An 18,755-nucleotide genomic window follows, 5' to 3' on the forward strand; every position below is an offset into this window, starting at 1 on the left:
TTGTGGATTTTTGGTGAATTAGTTTTATGAAATAAGTTAGCAATTTTTATGTAGGCTATTTAATGTAATATTTGGTACCATGCATGCATGAAAGAAGGTATGTGTGTGTGTGTGTGTGTGTGTGTGTGTGTGTGTGTGTGTGTGTGTGTGTGTGTGTGTGTGTGTGTGTGTGTGTGTGTGTGTGTGTGTGTGTATGTATGTATGTATGTATGTATGTATGTATGTATGTATGTATGTACACTATGTAGCCTACTGTATGTGTGTATGTAGCCTATGCATGCATACATCCTAAACAGGAATTAAACAATCAACATCAACATACAGTATCAACAAACGTTTCATTAATAGCTTAATTAAAGGGTCATAATGAGATTTAATTGTGCAAGCTTTAGTGTTAGTGTGGGTGTGGGTGTCTAGTTTTATAGGCTATTTATCTGTTTTAAATAAATAAATAAATAGTAGAAAAAGTTTAAATATGAATTAAAAGTTGTGAGGTATGTTTGTGGCATCATGTGGCAGTGTTACAGACAGACAGACAGACAGACAGAAAAATATAAACAGACTGGTGTCCACTCTTCCTAGTGCCCAGTCTTCTCCACGACTCCACCCCTAAGTGCCCACTCGTCCAAGGTGCCCAGTTGTCCCTAGTGCCCACACTGCCAAGAATGTTTGGGTGACCTCCGATCCTGCAAGTAAGAGGTGGGCAGTCTGGGCAGTGGGCACCCAAACATTCTGGGCAGTGTTTACCGAAGGGCAGCCCCCTGACGCCATATACATGCTTTTGCCCAAGACAAAAATAGCAAGACATACTATCTCCGGTTTACGTGAAGTAGGCGGACGCCTTTTTAGAAGACCAGAAGCAAGTTGGAGTCTATTATTTCCAATGGGAGAGTGAATGTGAACACAGCTAGCTTCTGAACCATTCTTTAGCTCCGTGGTCACTGAACTACACAAGCCACACAATATTCCAGAGATTTCCATACTAAAATGTTTTTTTTTCAGAGAGACATATCGGGGGCGAATCTACTTTATAATCGACCTTTATCTGTCCCAGCAACACACTCTCGCGGGATCTATTGGTAAACATAGGACGTTCGCGAGATGTGCCGTCAGACGCCGGCGCATGTCGCCTCTAGTGGCTCCAGTCGGGATGGTGTATCTTTATAAATTAACAATCTTTGCTTTTGCTTAGAAAGAGAGCAACCCGGAAGTGATTCTGTCTAACCACTTCACGCAGACGCAGATGTCATAAAGCGTGCAGCGGTGATGTGCAATTTGTAGTGAAAGTTATTCAATGAATATTGAACTTATTGAAGCAAGAAAACAATCTTCTGAGATTCAAGATGAAGTAAGAGACCCTGCTTAGTTACTCCTGAGTTGAATGGTAGCTAGCTAACGTCTGTTAGCTATCTGACACGTCCATTGGCTTCCAAGCTGCAACGCATTTAATAATAATAATAATAATAATAATACAATATTTTTGTTTATTTTTATTTTAAATTATGTTTTTAGCTACACAGTTAATGCATACTTTGTTTAACTTGTACTAGTATTATTTATTTGTGTGATAATTTTGGTTGACTATTCTAGAGTGAGTGATGCAACTGATTTGTTTTGGTTTCATCATATTTGTATAACTAATGCAACGTCACTATTGTTCATGTATGTGATGCTATATATAATACTGCAACACAACTGACAATAATGTTTATGTATTATGTACATATGTACAATAAAATGTAATTCTAACGTTCTATTCAATGTGTAGGCTGAACATCGAGGGCCTGCTGGTGTATTTCCCATATGACTACATCTATCCAGAGCAGTACTCCTATATGCTGGAGCTGAAGAGGACACTGGATGCCAAGGTAGTTGAGAACTGTAAACCAGGGGTCTTCAACGTTTTCAGGCCAAGGACCCCCTAGCTGAGAGAGAGATGAAGCAGGGACCCTCTACTCTATATTGTATAAAATTGTGTTTCATTAAACACTTTTTTGTGTTTACTTGGTCTGCTCTTTTTCCCCTCTACACCTATACCTCTTTGCCAAAAATGGCCGATCTACAAGCTAGGCGTTGTGAGCTTGTAGATTGGCTATTTTTGGCTAAAGTTCTCCTCAGAAAAGGGATGCTAGGTTTCAAGTGGTGGGTAAGAAAAAAAAATCATGTCACACAAAGATTTGGCGGACCCCCTGTAGTAACTCTGAGGACCCCCTGTTGAAGACCCCTGCTGTAAACAGTGTGGTGGAAGAAGTACTCACATTGTGTACTTAAGTAACAGTAGCAATACCACAATGTAGAATTACTCTGTTACAAGCAAAAGTACCGGTGTGTGTGTGTGTGTATATATAAAATGTACTTGAGTAAAAGTAACAAAGTATTGGCATCAAAATATACTTAAGTACTAAAACTAAAAGTACTCATTGTGCACAATGTCCCATTTCACAAGTTTCCAAGTGTATAAAATCCTTTGAAAATAGCAGATCTACAAGCTCACAACGCGTCGGAAAGTGAGTCGCCGTGGGCTATTTTCAAATAGCCAAATTATATATAGGTCTAGCCCTAGAATGTCTGTGATCTTACATACATTTCATGTATTCCAAATACACAGTCATAGATCGCTCTAACCGCGGCATCGTGAGCAGCACGATCTACGCGGTGTAAAACTGCTCTAAACTCCGTCTGTACTCACCCAATAATTAATTCCTAAGACTTGGAGTCAGATATTGTCATATCCATTTGAAAGTTCTGCCAGAAAATACATGTTTAGTCAAATATCTCCACTTTTGGCGGCGGTTAGAGCGATCTATGACTGTATTTGGAATACATGAAATGTATGTAAGATCACAGACATTCTAGGGCTAATATAGGTCTGAACTTGAAGTGGTTATTTTTTGTAATAATATAATAAACATCTTCAAAGTAACTAGTAACTAAAGTTTTCAAATAATTTCAGTGGAGTAAAATGTACAGTATTTGTCTCTGAGATGTAGTGGAGTAGAAGTAAAATGATTGAAAATTGGAAGTACTCCAGTAAAGTAAAATTACTGGTAAAAGTACGGTACTTGAGTGGATATACTTAGTTACTTTCCACCTCTGCCAGATTGTGACGTTATGGTAGAGAGTGAGTGTGAGCAAATTTTATGTTGTTTTAAGAACCAGAGAGAGAGAGAGAGAGAGAGAGAGAGAGAGAGAGAGAGAGAGAGAGAGAGAGAGAGAGAGAGAGAGAGAGAGAGAGAGAGAGAGAGAGAGAGAGAGAGAGAGAGAGAGAGAGAGAGAGAGAGAGAGAGAGAGAGAGAGAGAGAGAGAGAGAGAGAGAGAGAGAGAGAGAGAGAGAGAGAGAGAGAGAGAGAGAGAGAGAGAGAGAGAGAGAGAGAGAGAGAGGGGACTGACCTTTATCTGATTGACCACAGTACATACATGTGTTGAATCACTCATCTGCGTAAGCACTACTGATGATACACTTGACGCCATGACAATCAACTACTTTCTGTTTTTGTCCTTGTCTCTATCTTCTGGTCACGTCATGTGTGTAATAATAATAACTTCAGAACATGTCGTGTGATACACTGCCTGGTGTCATCTTGTTCTCCGTGTGTGTGCGACTCAACTGAAACATCACTCACCACCCTTAGTTAACCCATTAAGACCGGTGACATTTTTAGATTTATTTGGGATATTCAAAAATGGCAGATCTACAAGCTCATAGTGCGAGTGCTGCACTATGAGCTTGTAGATTTACTGTTTAGGAAAAAAAATCATGAACATTTTTGCAAATCTTTGAATATGTATTTTTTAAAGCGAACATTTGTACTCAAATCTTTGATTCTGGGGATTCCACAAATGTCTTCTAAATCCTAACAGTTTTTTGAAAAAACGTAGGTTGCTATAATATCAGTGGTTCCCAAACTTTTTTCATGTCAAGGACCCCCAAAATGATATGTATTTGGCCGCAGACCCCCATCTCAAAATATGTTGTTCCAGGGACCCCCAGAAGCAAAGATTTGAGTTAAAAATGCTTTAAAATATATGTTTCATTCAAAGAGTTGCACACATTTTCACGATTTAAAAAAAATAGCAGATCTACAAGCTCATAGCGCGCGCTATGAGCTTGTAGATCTGCTATTTTTGAATAGCTCAAAGAAATCTAAAATGACAGAGATGCTTTCCCAGATTGAATGGGTAAAGGGACCACATGGTTGGTCAACCGAAATCACAACAACAGTCAGAGAGGGAGTGAGTGAGAGTTTGAGTGTGTTATTGCTGGCTGTCTCTGTTCTCATAATGTTTATCTTTAGGGACATGGGGTTCTGGAGATGCCTTCAGGGACAGGCAAGACCATCTCTCTGCTGTCCCTGATTGTTGCTTACCATAAGGTGAGTCCTATATCATTTCACCAGGACCTCCTAGTGCTGTCCAAGTGTCCATTCTGTCTCCGTGCAGCATTCAATAGGAATAATCTCTGTGTCCTGTATTTTAATTTTTTGTAACCTTTAGCCCATTAAGACCTGGAACTGTGTTATTTTTAGATTTGAGCTAAAAAGCATTATTTTACACTTTGGGCTATTCAAAAATAGCAGATATACAAGCTCATAATGCGGCACCGAGTGCCGCGCTACGAGCTTGTAGATCTGCTATTTTTGAAAAATCGTGAAAATGTGTGCAAATCTTCTGAATATATACATTTTTAAAGAGAACATTTTTAACTAAAATCTTTGCTTCTGGGGGTCCATGGAACAAAATATTTTGATGGGGGTCCGTGGCCAAAAACATATAATTTTGGGGGTCCTTGACATGAAAAAGATTGAACACCACTGATATAGAAACATACGTTTTTCAGAAAACTGTTGAGATTTAGGAGACATGTAGAATCGGCTTCAGGTCTCAATGGGTTAGTCTAATTATAATAAATAATTTAAATGCACCCTTCCAAAGTAAGTTGCCTGCTGAAAATAACGCCATATCATTTACTGCATTTTATTTTGTGTAATGCTGTGTAGCCTTCAACTTGTAATAAATCAAATTATTGTCACCTTTTTCTCTGACAGGCCTATCCTCTGGAAGTCACCAAACTGATATACTGTTCCAGAACAGTCCCTGAGATTGAGAAAGTGAGTTGAAAGAAAACCCTAATAACTGACCTCATTCACATGACGGCCACATACTTCATACTTGGTGGAAGGGGGGTCGACTTGACCCGACTCCTTTGTGGGGTGACACACGTTACGATGACTATCCTTTTAAAGGAGAACCTCACCACTTTTTTTTGTGGATGTACAACCATTACTGATGGCAGTGGTAAAAGTATCAATACACTACAATGTAGAAGTACTCTGTTACAAGTAAAAGTCCGGAATTCAAAATGTACTCGAGTAAAAGTTCAAAAGTATTGGTATCGAAATGTACGTAAAGTACCAAAAGTTAAAGTACTAAAATGTTTGAAAATAGCAGATCTACAAACTCACAACGTGTCGCAATGCGACGCATTGTGAGCTTGTAGATCGGCTATTTTCAAATAGCCTAGGTATAAAATGGTTAATGTATGTTTTATAATGTAATAATTTATATCTGAAAAGTAACTAAAGTTTTCAAATAATTGTAGTGGAGTAGAAGTACAATATTTGCCTCTGAGATGTAGTGGAGTAGAAGTGAAAGTATAGACAATTGGTAATACTCCAGTAAACTTGTACTTAAGTACAGTACTTGAGTAAATGTACTTAGTTACTTTACACCACTGACTGATGGTCACTGTAGTCAATTGAAGCAATAACATCAGCAGCAATTATGTTATCTTGCCAACAGAGCCTTATCAACAGTACAAGTATGCATCGTGCATACGGCTCTGCTGTGTATTTACAGTTAATTGCATTGAAGGAACTGCAAGGAATTTTGAACGTGCACAAATGGCTTGTGAGTCCGTCTTGACTTTCCTCGTGTTCACTCCACGCTCCACAGTTCTTGCACCATCCAGTGATGTCAGAACACGTCACTGGGTGGCGGTAGTGTACCACTGTAGGCTGCTACAGCAAGGCAGAGAACATAGACCCCTTAACAGACCACGTCACACTGGTTGCAAGCGTCATACTGGTTGCAAAAGAAACCCATTATGTCAGGCCTCGCTAGGACGTGCCTCACTAGCCAACACACAACAGGTTGAGAATTGATTGCATGAAACAATCACCTGTGCATCCAGTCTCAATGTTAGTAAACACATAATTGGTCTATTGGCAAGAGAAGAGTTATAGACACTAGACCATACCCGTCGGGGGTTATGCGCACCCAAAGTGCGTCATGGTCTGCTTGTTTCACGGATGGTCCGCTTGTTTGACGGCTGTGGCAACACCGGCGCTTGTTGCACGCACATGATTTGGCAACTCGGGAGCCAGCGAACACAAAAACGCTAATAAACAGCTGACATTCGGTTGAAAGTGAAAAACGGGCTTCGCTGTTCCGTGCACATGGTAATGGTCAATGGCTGAGTGTGTGCCAATGCAGATCAATTGCTCCACTGAGGAGAACCGGGCAGAAGAGATTTTGGGGACAAACAGACAGAGCTTTGTAGAATTTATAGGATGAATAATGAATTGTTTACGGTTTCAAGTGTCCTTCAAATGTAAATCCAAAGCTTAAAAAAATAATTCTGTCAATACACCATTAAGCAATAGGTGTAGCTATTTAAACCCCAAAGAGGTTCAGATGTCATGATCAATGGTGAATAACAATACATTGCAAATATGTAAATTATTGTTCCATTTCTCCTGTGTGCGATGAGGTGGTGGAGGAGCTGAAGAAGCTCATGGAGTATTATTCCAAAGAGACTGGACAGGCCAACAACTTTCTGGCATTGGCCCTCTCCTCCAGGAAGAACCTCTGTATTCACCCTGAGGTAGGACCAGCAGCATGTGTGTGTCTATTGTATGTGGAGTAGTAGTCACAAACACAACATTTTGGGAAATCTGTGTGTGTGTGCCAAAACATCAAGGGGAGAAATGTACTAAAATGGTACATTTTGTCTGTAGCTGACATTTGTCTGCCCTGTCACCTACTTTGACAGATAAACAAATCTTAACCATATTAACTCTTTTAATGCCAAAGACGGGAATTCCCGTCCAATGCTACTATGGTTATCATGGCCACGGACGGAAATGACGAAATTATTAAAAAATAAATAAATATATATATATATTTTAAATAATGTTTTGGTCTTGTTTTTTTTTGTTTATCTCAAAGGAACTAGGAGATAACACTATCCAAAACATTGCTGTTCCATTCACTTCAGTGTTAAAAAATAAACAGAGGAAAAATGCACATTTTTCGTGGCACTGGGACGACACAGTCTGAAATAAGTGTGGCAATGAAAGGGTTAACCTGGGCATCCCTATTTTGGCCACATTTTCCAACATATTTTGAACATTTGTTTGAATTTTCTTTAACAAAATAAAAAATGGCAATCTACAAGATCGCAATCGCAGCAACGCGGCATGCTGTGAGCTTGTAGATCACTGTTAATGCGACGTTTGTAGACCGGCTATTTTCACGTACCGAAAAGCATATTGTGTTTAAGACATGTTTAGCCCATTGACTGCGAGTTGACTCATTGTGTGTGTGTGTGTGTGTGTGTGAGAGAAAGTTGTGGCTTCGTGTGGATCCAGTCTGACCTAGCTCCTTTGCATATATCCAGGTGTGTGCTCTGCGCTATGGGAAGGAGGTAGATGGGAAGTGCCACAGTCTCACAGCATCATACGTTCGTGCACAACACAGCAGCGACGCCAGCAAGCCTGTATGCCAATTCTATGAGGTAAGAAGAAGACATGTATTTGTTTATTGTGCTTCAAATAGTGTATCAAAGTAAAGCGTCTTGTTTGTTTTCATCATGCGGTGCACCAGATGGGCAGAATTGACTGCATCAGGGATGTTAGGGACTGAAACTTTGTTGACCTTGAAATTCTTGAGCAAATTGTCTGTGACTTCTGTCAGTCATTGGATTCTGTCTGACCAACTCCATCCACATCTTACCTACCGGTATTCTTACCCTGCGTTTTAACAGCGGGCAACTCTCGGGCGATGCCGGGCAACATCGCCCAAAATATAATGAAAGTCTATGAGAGCCGGCGATCGGGCGAAGTGGGCGGGGGGGCGATGAAAGATGGATTTTCTTTATCTTTTTGGGCGATATCGCCCGGCATCGCCCAGAGTTGCCCGCTGTTAAAACGCACCGTTATAGTGTAAGAAATGATACAGGTATACTGTATGTACTGTTGTATAATTAATGCAATGAATGTTCATGGAAGCAGTGTAGCTCATGTAGTTATGGTAATATTGAACTGAGAATATTATCTAGTTGAGAATCATTAAGATAATTTATTGAGAGCTTTGTATGTTGTAGGCTTTTGAAGCAGTCGGACGTCAGGTGCCTCTCCCTGCTGGCATCTATAACCTTGACGATCTGAAGGACTATGGCAGGAAGAAAGGCTGGTGCCCTTACTTCATGGCACGCCATGCGGTGAGTAGTCTACCAAAAACAAAAAATCCTAGGCTGTGAAACCACAAAATTAACCCTGTTTGGCTGATGAATTGCACCACGATTTCTGCTTGCCCGGTATTGCCGGGGTTATTGCGTCACTTAGCTCAGGGTTCAGGTTTCAGTACCCAGCATTGGACAGGTTATTGCATGGTTGAAATAGGCTCCATGTCTCCCTCTCTCCCTCCCCCTCCGTCTATCTCTCCTGGGCACACACACACCCACAGGTATATCCGTATGTGGGCATGTGACGTGCTGATTTGCGTGGGTGTTGGGCATATCTTTTCATAATCCAGCCGTCCTGCCCGCCACGGACACCACTGCAACTTGGAAGTTTATATAGAATATGTAATCTAATATACCATATATTTCTTTTTTTTGTGTATGTGTGTTTCGTCGCAGCTTCTGCATGCCAACGTTATAGTATACAGCTACCACTACCTCCTGGACCCCAAAATTGCAGACCTGGTTTCCAAAGAGCTGGCCAAGAAATCAGTAGTGGTGTTTGATGAGGCTCACAACATAGGTGAGAGAAGACACTTTTATTCAGTTTAATCGTTTATTGCAACATCAACCAAGGCTGCCACTTGCCAGGAATTTGTCTCAGGATGGACACACAGCAATGCATTAAGTGTTAGTATTAAGTTTATTATCCAACGTTATAATAAAAGTCCAAAGTACAGATGTCTTCACTGTGGTTTACTCTTAATGTATACATTTTAACTGGTTGTCGTTTGAATTAAAATGTGTTGTGTGCCTGGTGGCAGTTAGTGCTCAGGTTAGAATCTGGCCCCAATCAAATGTGTTATTGTCTCTAAAATATATTTTCTTCTCTTCAACTCCCACCATTCACTGGGTTTTTCCTTTTCCTTCACCTTTCCGTTCTTTCTCCTTTTCTCCAGACAATGTGTGTATTGACTCCATGAGTGTGAACATCACAAGACGAACACTGGACCGCTGTCAGACCAATGTGGAAACACTCCAGAGTACCATACAGAAGTAAGAGGGCAGGACAGACATAGCCAGGAAAGAGAGGGATCTGTGCACTATGCATGATTATACCTTGAATTTCTTCATTTCGGTGGGTTGGAATGGTTTTATGTGAATTGATGATTGATTAACTCTGGAAAAATACATAATTTTAATGCTGTGTTATGTACATCTCATACAATTGAGCTGTAAAGAAAGATATTTTATTTGTCCATGGTTGGTAATGAAAACTAAATCAGTGTACAGTAGAGCTCTTCGTCCAGTCACCTTGACCATGGAAAAACCATTGTCTTATTTTCTAAAAATGTAGTTATTTTAAAGGTGGACAGAATAGGAGAATTTGGGAAATCAACCGTTGTTACCTTTAGATAAAATAAATCCAGCACCACCATGGTCCGCTTCATGCTTTAGCATAGAGACCATCATGTTGTAAACTGCCTTCTCTGTTTTCTGATAGGATAAAAGAGACGGATGCAGCCAAACTGAAGGATGAGTATAGGCGAATGGTGGAGGGCCTGAGGGACGCCAACGTTGCCAGGGAAACGGACATCCACATGTCAAACCCAGTGCTGCCAGATGAAATTCTCCAAGGTAGGAAATAATCATTCGTCAGGTTTTTTTTATTCTTGAGACTCAACTTAACACATTGGCTGCCATGGACGCAGATCTGCATTCTTTTGCGCAAAAGACCGCACGCTGCCAAGAACGCAGATCTGCGTTCTTTAAAAAAATTTTTTTTTTCAAAATAAAAGTTTTTTTAAATTTTTTTAATTTGACCCAAAGACAAAGGAGATATGATTTTCCGAAGATTTAGACTCCCAGACACTTCCTTGTAACTTAAAACTTAAAAATTCTATATCTCGGCTCCTACTTTTTTTTTCTCATTGAAAAAGTCTGGCAGTCTACTGTAGGAAAAAAAAAAAAAGATGGCAGCCAATGTGTTAACATTAGATTTGCGCGGAGAAAAACAACACAGAGATAATGCCGATTTAGCGGAAGCTTTAGAGCGGCGGCAGATGGGAACGAAAATCTCCGATTGACGTCATTTCCGTATCCGGGTGTGCTACAATGAAATGTGTCACTGCGAGAGAGTGCTACAATGAAATGTGTCACTGCGAGAGAGAGAGAAAAAAAAAGACCACTTCGCGTAGGCTACACGATTGGCACGCTGCGGCTTTATTTAGGTTCGCGTAGATCTACGCGATTGGCATGCAATGTGTTAAAGCTACACTATAACTTCTTTAGTGAATAAATGTTAATTTTTCCAATCTGTATGGTAGTAATACAATATAACTTTTACAATTGCGGTGGTTGTATTTGGTCTCCCTGCTCTTCTATTGAGACATTTACAATATTCTAGCCTGTGGTGTGGTCTGGTTTTACCACTACTGATTGACAAGGATGCCAAACTGATCAAAATAAAAACTGTTCTGGTGAAGGTGAAGGTTTATTTTTTTTATGCTGCCTGATGATCGAGTTATAACAAATTGTCTTATTCATAAAGCGCTCAAAAAAAGTTGATGAACACTGACAAAGGTTAGTGATTTTAGAGTTGTGCTGTATATGATGGACTAGTTGAGCAGACATCATAGTAGAATGTTATTGCTTGGCTGGCTGATAGACTTGACACTACAGCATTCTAGTTGTCTCTCTCCATAACCAACCACGATCTCATTATTCTCTCCTTTACCAGAGGCGATCCCTGGCAGTATCCGTACAGCGGAGCACTTCGTAGGTTTCCTGAAACGGTTTCTGGAGTACCTGAAATCCCGTCTGAGGGTCCACCATGTGGTCCAAGAGAGCACCCCCCAGTTCCTCAAAGACATCTTTGAGAAGGTCTGCATCGACCGCAAACCTCTCAGGTCAGTATGGGCGTTACCATGTCTCGGCTGGGGATGAAATACGTTTTACGTTGTACTGCTATCAATCCACAGGTGCTTGTGTGTGTGTGCCTGCCAATTACCAAATGCATAGATAGCCTATTCTTTATATGATACTTAACTCATTCACTGCCTGAATTATTTCTGGCCGCGTTTGCCCACTGCCAAGATTTTACATTGAAAAAAAAAAAGTACTCAGGAGCCGAGATACAGAATTTTTAAGTTTAAAGTTAACAAGGAAGTGTTTTTTTTTAAAAGTCGTTTTAGTCGTTCTAGGCAGGCATGGCTTATGGGACAGAAGTCGTTTTAGTCGTTCTAGGCAGGGAATGAGTTAAAAGATAAAGTTAAACTGTGAAATTGATACCTGATCTGTAGAAAAAGAAACACAACACACACATACTACATTATGTCAGATATTTTACACACTACATTTTTGTATTTTTCTCATCTGTATGTGTCTTCAGGTTCTGTGCAGAGAGGTTACGGTCTTTACTGCGGACCCTGGAGATTGCTGATATTGCGGATTTCTCTCCCATTACTCTCATCTCTAACTTTGCTACCCTGGTCAGCACCTACAGCCAAGGTACTAAGACACAAGGGGCTCGGTTTTTGGCCCTGCTAAACCCGCACCCGCTGCCCACTAGCCGTGAATTTCTGCCCATTATCCGTGAATTAGGGATAAGGGTGCTGTCCCTAAACGCCATTTTGCGCCCGCTATACCGGCTATTCATTATGTCGACTCCACTATTTGCGCCTGGAGGTGTGGCCATGCATTGTTGCATTATCCCCAAAATTGCTATTTTGCCCACACACGTTTGGAAAAGTGTATAGCGGAATCTAAAACCACCCGCAATGCCAACTTGGTTTGGTAGAGCGCGCCTGCAATGCATGTCTGGAGATGGCCAGGGCGTGCAGCGCGGCACAACCGTACTAGTCACAATACTCTTCCATTGGGTTTCACACTGATGATAGTTACATTATTTCATATTGTAATAGCACTGTGAATCTACCATACTTACAATATAGGTAATCTCATAACCTCAAAAACTATGTATGTTTTTAATGACTACTGCTGACTAGCATTTCTCTATCCTTCGCACTTCAAGGGTTCACCATTATCATTGAGCCCTTTGAGGACAGAACTCCTACCATTGCTAACCCTGTACTGCACCTCAGGTGAGTCTCAAACACATTGCCATTGGATCATCTCCGATTTGACTGTATATTTGAACTCTTGACCGTTTCCCCCCATTTATGCATGCAAACAAATCGTAGATCTTAGCATTGTACTATGTTGGGTATGTTGGGTGTTGTGCCCCCTTTGTGTGGCCTTTCTGTGTTTTTGTCACTTCCCTTCACAATGAATGAAACTGTGTTTTCCCCTGTACCTTTAACGTCTCAGCTGTATGGACCCCTCCATCGCCATCAAGCCCGTCTTTGAACGATTCCAGTCTGTTGTCATCACTTCTGGAGTAAGAAACCCTCTCCTTTTCTTTGGTCAAATTCAGTTTGGTCAATAATAATATTAATCGCAAGTTCATCATGAACATAATACCAATGTAGGTGGACGCGCATGGCTGGGGATTTTCTTTGTCACCCGTAAACCTCTCTGTTCTTTCCACGACTGTTCTTTGGATGTTTGCCATACTTAACAAGCTAGCCTGTTAGTTGCCCCCCCAACCCCCCTCCCCTCCAAATCCCAGCCGCCATCACTGTTATCTGTTATACGCCCCATATTCCCTCCTCCCATGTCCCCTCCTCCTCACATCCTTCTTAAATCACTAGTAATTATCTACTAATCAGTGATTACAAAGCAGACCACCTGCTGCTGGAAACACTCATGTCTGGGTGTCCTGTTGACTCAACCAGTCGGGGTGTGTTACTGTACCACATAGTGTATGTAGAAACCTAATGATGATGCTGGTTTGAATCCGTGTCAAGGCCAGTGTTGTACGTCATCTTCTTGTCCTATACAACCCCTTTTTCCTGGCACTCTATATTGCATTATCCAACCATAGAAATTACCTTTATATGTTATGTTATGTTTTATTTTATTTAGGCTACTATTTGCTTTCTTTTCAGACCTGAAGTTTATCATATCTGTTGTTCTATAATTAATAATGTTACGTAGACTAAGTAGACTCAATTAAAGACTAAACAAATCTTTAGACCATTCCCATTGATTAAAAAGAATATTGCACACTTGCATGGAATTGCATTGGTTGATCAATACTAATTTTAGATTAATCGTTGCCCCATTTACAATGTGCAGCTGCTAAATGACCATAATTACATATGAATGGGAATGTCTGAGCTGTTCTAATACCATGTTATTTATTATGTAACCTCTCCTCAGACTCTCTCTCCTCTGGACATTTATCCCAAAATACTCGACTTCCGACCTGTCACCATCGCATCTTTCACCATGACCCTAGCACGGACATGTCTCTGTCCTCTGGTGGGTAACGAGCAGTGGTGGAAAAAGTGCTCACATGTTTTACTTAAGTAAAAGTATCAATACTGCAATGTAGAAGCACTCTATTACAAGTAAATGTCCGGAATTCAAAATTGACTTAAAAGTAAAAGTACCAAAGTATTGGTGTACAAATGTACTTAAAAGTACCAAAAGTAGAAGGTACTCATTATGCAGAATGTCCCATTTCACAAGTTTTCAAATGTATAAAATGTATACAAATCTTTATAGCAGATCTACAAGCTCACAATCCGTCGCATATGCGAAGCATTGTGAGCTTATAGATCTGCTATTTTCAAATGGCCAAAATGTATAGGGCTGAAGTGATGTATGTTTTGTAATAATAATCAAAATCTACAGTAACTGGTAGTAACTAAAATTCTCAAATAATGTTGTATAATATAATATGTAGAATCAAATAATGTACTGGAGTAAAAGTATAACAAATTGGAAATACTCCAGTAAAGTAAAAAAATTGTAAATCCAAATTGTAAAAGTACAGTACTTGAGTAAATGTACTAAGTCAAGTAACTATCACAAATGAACACACTTACACACTGGTGTTCAGCCAAGCAGATTGTTAAAAAACTAAACCTTTCCAGATTATTCAAATGGTATTACTCATGCAATTCAAGTTGCTTTCTGTCTGTCTTACTCTTTTTCTCATCCTCTCTAGATTGTGGGCAGGGGAAATGACCAGGTGGCCTTGAGCTCTAAGTTTGAGACCAGAGAAGACTTTGGTTAGTACAGCTGAAAAATATTCCTTTAAAGAATGAGAGATCCTCCATTTGGAATAAATTATCTCGACTCACATGAAAGGATTCCCAACTCAATTTTTAATCGACGCTATGTAACTTTTTGTTTTATAAATAAAATGGAATTTTGTCCAATTTGTATGGTAGAGTATGTTAATACAATATAACTTGTGCAATTGGGGTGGTTGTATTTTGTTGTATCTCCCTGCTCTTCTATTGAGTCATTTAGATTGTGTCAAAGGTGATCTCTCACCTGCACACAAGTCTGACATGAATTTTGACCTGATGGTCAAGATTCAATTTATCCCCCGAGCAAAGCAGGCAGGCTCTTTTAGCTCAAAGGTAAAAAATGCAGCACTTGCGCCGGAAAACGGGTTCAAGCCGTGTAACAAAGTTGCATGGCTTTTTTTTCTTTTCTTTTTTTACTTTGTAGAAATCATAGTAGGAATTCAAATTTCTTTGGACTGAGTTGTCACTTTAAAAGTTCAAGACAAACTGTTTTTGTTTTTGTAGAAATCATAGTAGAAATTAAAGAAATGTAAAGTAATTTGTTTAATTAAACAAAAGTTATTTGTTATGTTTCACTGGTATATTTTTCACAATAACCGTTCCACATAAATTCTTTCTTCTGCTCTCTAATAGACCATTTCACTTCCCTTTTATATTTATTTTTCTACTTCTAGCGGTGATCCGCAACTATGGTAACCTGCTCCTGGAGATGTCGGCCGTCGTTCCTGATGGCATTGTGGCGTTTTTCACCAGCTACGTTTACATGGAGAATATAGTTGCATCCTGGTATGAACAGGTGTGTGCGTGAGAACGCTTTTGAAACACGTCGTGCATGTATAGAAAAATCTGTCTCTTTTTTTCTAATACTGTGTGTTTTGTATTTGGATGTCCATGCATGTTTTGTAGGGTATCCTGGAGAATGTCCAGAGGAACAAGCTGATCTTCATTGAGACTCCAGATGCTGCAGAGACCAGCATGGCTCTGGAGTTATACCAGGAGGTCAGAACCACTACATCACACTTGCCCTGAATGTGGAACGAGCCATACAGTTAAACTTCAGTTCATTTAAGTTTGAAACCTTTGTTACGAGTTCGCTGTCACTGCACTAGCTACTCTTACAAGTTGGTCAGGGCACCTATTCAGCAGGTAGTGGAACTGGGAAGGATAGCGTGTTCCCTCCACATGCGTTATGCCGTCCCAGGGAAACTCATCACAGTCAGGTGGCTGTCTTCACCTTCCCCAGGACCTACAGTAGGGGTTAGCAGTGACTAAACAGGGGGGAAGGGTTGTAAAAACAGCAACAAAAAATTTAGCTTTTTTTTATCTCACTGTCTCACTCTCTGTCTCTCTCTCGCTTGCCATTAGGGATGGGGCGATAATCGTTATCGTTTATCGTGATTAAAAAATGCTCACAATAATCATATCGCAGAGATGTAAATTTATCATGAAATTGCCCTCCATCATACACTAGGATGAATTAGTTTTTCTTGAGCTGGTTAGTGGTTAACAAAAGTGGCATTTTAAGTTTTAAGCATATTTTGATTATCGCGACAATATCGTTAATCGCAATTATTCTTGCCACAATAATCGTGACATATAATTTTCATATCGTCCCATGTCTCTTCATCTCTTGCTCTTCTCTCCAGGCATGTAACAATGGTAGAGGAGCCATCCTTTTGTCTGTGGCCCGAGGAAAGGTGTCCGAAGGAATTGACTTTGGTAAATCATGTTTACTTATTCATATTGCTTCATCATACTTTGTTTTGATGAATCAGTAGTACAGGCTGAGTCACTCTAATAGTAGCCTCGGAAACCCAGCCATTTTTTTTGTTACAAAAGAAAAAAGTCTGGGGGAACGATGCAGGAACGATGGTCTTTGAAGCTTGTTATCTCCTAACCATTCAGAGTGCAGAGGGGCGTCGCTCTAAATTTGGTGACGTCAGCCTGCTCCGTGCACAGACCGGGGGGGGGGGAGGGGGGAGGGGGGGGAGGCGGGGACATAGATTGGTGAAGCAATCGGAGGACGCGCCTGCTCCGGGCGCCTGGGTTTGGATCCGCCCTTCGAGACCATGGATTGCTCTCGTTCTCTCAGTCTACTCTAATAGAGAAATGAATGGTCCTTTTTTATTAAAGATGATGTGAAAATGTGATTTTCTACCCCACAGTGCATCACTTTGGTCGAGCTGTGATAATGTTTGGAGTGCCATACGTTTACACACAGAGTCGTATTCTCAAGGTACTGTAGAGACTATGTTTATTCCCCTCATTGTTATCCATCGCTGAAATCTGGGCAGTATTTGAACCTGTGTCCCTCAGGCTCGTCTGGAGTACCTCAGGGACCAGTTCCAGATCAGAGAGAACGACTTCCTGACCTTTGACGCCATGCGCCACGCCGCTCAGTGTGTGGGCCGAGTTATCAGGGGAAAGACTGATTACGGACTCATGATCTTCGCCGACAAGGTGTGTGTGTGTGTGTGCATGTGTATGTATGTGTATGTGTATGTGTATATGCTTATGTTTGTTTTTGCTTACCTGTGTCCTTTGTGAGTCTTAAAGCTATGAATGTGTACGTGAGCCTGAGTGTGTTTGTACAGTTATTGAATCGAGGTAGCTACAACTGTACTTTTTAATAGGTCTGCAACTATCAATTCTTTGTTGATGATTATTCTATCGATTGTCTTTTCGATAGATTTTCTGCATCTGTTTCACATTGAGCTTTTCTGCATCTGTTTCACATTGAGATAGCTTTTCTGCATCTGTTTCACATTGAGATAGCTTTTCTGCATCCGTTTCACATCGATAAAGTTACACACCCCTGGCTCATATGATGAAAGTCTTATTATGGTGGGGTTTACTGCCTTGGTCATTTTACAGCACACCATGAATGTTGACCATTTGAATCCAAATGTCACGCATCCCCATGCAGTCGTTGCTTAATTCTTTGTTAATTTCATACCCAAATAACACATTCCTGGTTTTGGTTTGAATAAGTAGCTGTGAAGGGGCTGTTTCCCAGGTTAGTGATTGTTAACTCCCTCTCCTCTCCGTAGCGCTACGCCAGGGCTGACAAGCGCGGAAAGCTTCCCAGGTGGATCCAGGAGCACATCAGTGACGGTAGTCTGAACCTGACCGTGGACGAGACCGTCCAGCTCTCCAAACACTTCCTACGAGAGATGGCTCAGCCTTTCAGACAGGTGCCGTACAGCACTACATGTGAACATGCATGTAATACACACACATGCACAAATAACAAGACGTCCTTACATCTCTCTGTAAAAAAGATTAAAATAGTGCAGTTGTGATATCTCTAACATGTCATTGTCAATAGGCAAACATTTTCCTTCTGAAGAGCCTAGAGCATAATGAGGCCAACTTTTGATTATTAACCCATTAAGACCAGGAACGCATCTGTATCATTTTAAGATTTCTTTGGGCTATTTTTTGAAAAATCTTGGAAAATCTTTGAATGTATATTTTTTGAAGCTAACATTTGTCAAAATATTTTATTCCAGGGACCCCCAGAAGCAAAGATTTCAGTTACAAATGTTCACTTTAAAAATATACATATTCAAAGATTTGAGCTCAGAGTGCCGTGCTATGAGCTTGTATATCTGCTATTTTTAAATAGCCTAAAGAAATCTTAAAATGACACAGATTCGTTCCCGGTCTTAATGGGTTAATAAAGTACCCCACAGCACAACACAGGACAGACACGGATAATAATATTTATTACCCCCACACTCAAATATGTCTCTGTCTGTCTCTCTCTCTCTCTATTGTGCTTATGTCCCTTTCCCCTGATCAGGAGGACCAGCTGGGTCTGTCTCTGCTGACCCTAGAGCAGCTCCAGTCAGAGGAGATGCTGAAAAAGATCGCTCAGATCGCTCACCAGTCCTGAGGAAACTCAAACTATAATATCACCATAACAACGCCAGGCCTAGTGATGATGATCTTCAGTATTGACTTGGTATGCTAAATTGACTTACACTTTATAGGCACTGTGACTGTATATACGACTACTGTTACTTTGTTTCTGATCCTACTGTATCTGTACATCTTTTTTTGTAATGTCTTTTCCAAACCCAAACAGGAATATAAACAACATTTTATACTTCATAATTTGACTTGTG

The 18,755-nt window shown here is 40.4% G+C and overlaps 1 protein-coding gene across 1 annotated transcript; it reads left to right on the top strand.

The window, feature by feature from the left end:
* Positions 1–1,217: 1,217 nt before the first annotated feature.
* ercc2 (excision repair cross-complementation group 2) lies at positions 1,218–18,744 on the top strand. Its single transcript, XM_084064960.1, has 23 exons — positions 1,218–1,348; positions 1,769–1,868; positions 4,296–4,373; positions 5,046–5,108; positions 6,770–6,883; positions 7,679–7,795; positions 8,384–8,500; positions 8,921–9,044; positions 9,421–9,517; positions 9,966–10,099; positions 11,202–11,370; positions 11,853–11,971; positions 12,495–12,564; positions 12,791–12,860; positions 13,745–13,846; positions 14,538–14,601; positions 15,300–15,421; positions 15,532–15,624; positions 16,272–16,344; positions 16,791–16,861; positions 16,942–17,085; positions 17,676–17,819; positions 18,431–18,744. Exons 1-23 carry the CDS (start codon positions 1,344–1,346, stop codon positions 18,521–18,523), a joined length of 2,283 nt encoding a protein of 760 aa, XP_083921086.1. The 5' UTR covers positions 1,218–1,343; the 3' UTR covers positions 18,524–18,744.
* Positions 18,745–18,755: the final 11 nt, after the last annotated feature.

Source organism: Gymnoscopelus microlampas, assembly GCF_963454915.1.
Source record: "Gymnoscopelus microlampas genome assembly, chromosome: 8".
NCBI classification, from domain to species: Eukaryota; Metazoa; Chordata; class Actinopteri; order Myctophiformes; family Myctophidae; genus Gymnoscopelus; species Gymnoscopelus microlampas.

Excerpts from the sequence above, each read along its gene's own strand:
- ercc2 (XM_084064960.1), top strand. Across the intron at positions 5,109-6,769 it reads CAGTCCCTGAGATTGAGAAA|GTGGTGGAGGAGCTGAAGAA; the intron begins GTGAGTTGAAAG and ends GTGTGCGATGAG. Across the intron at positions 11,972-12,494 it reads GGTCAGCACCTACAGCCAAG|GGTTCACCATTATCATTGAG; the intron begins GTACTAAGACAC and ends TCGCACTTCAAG.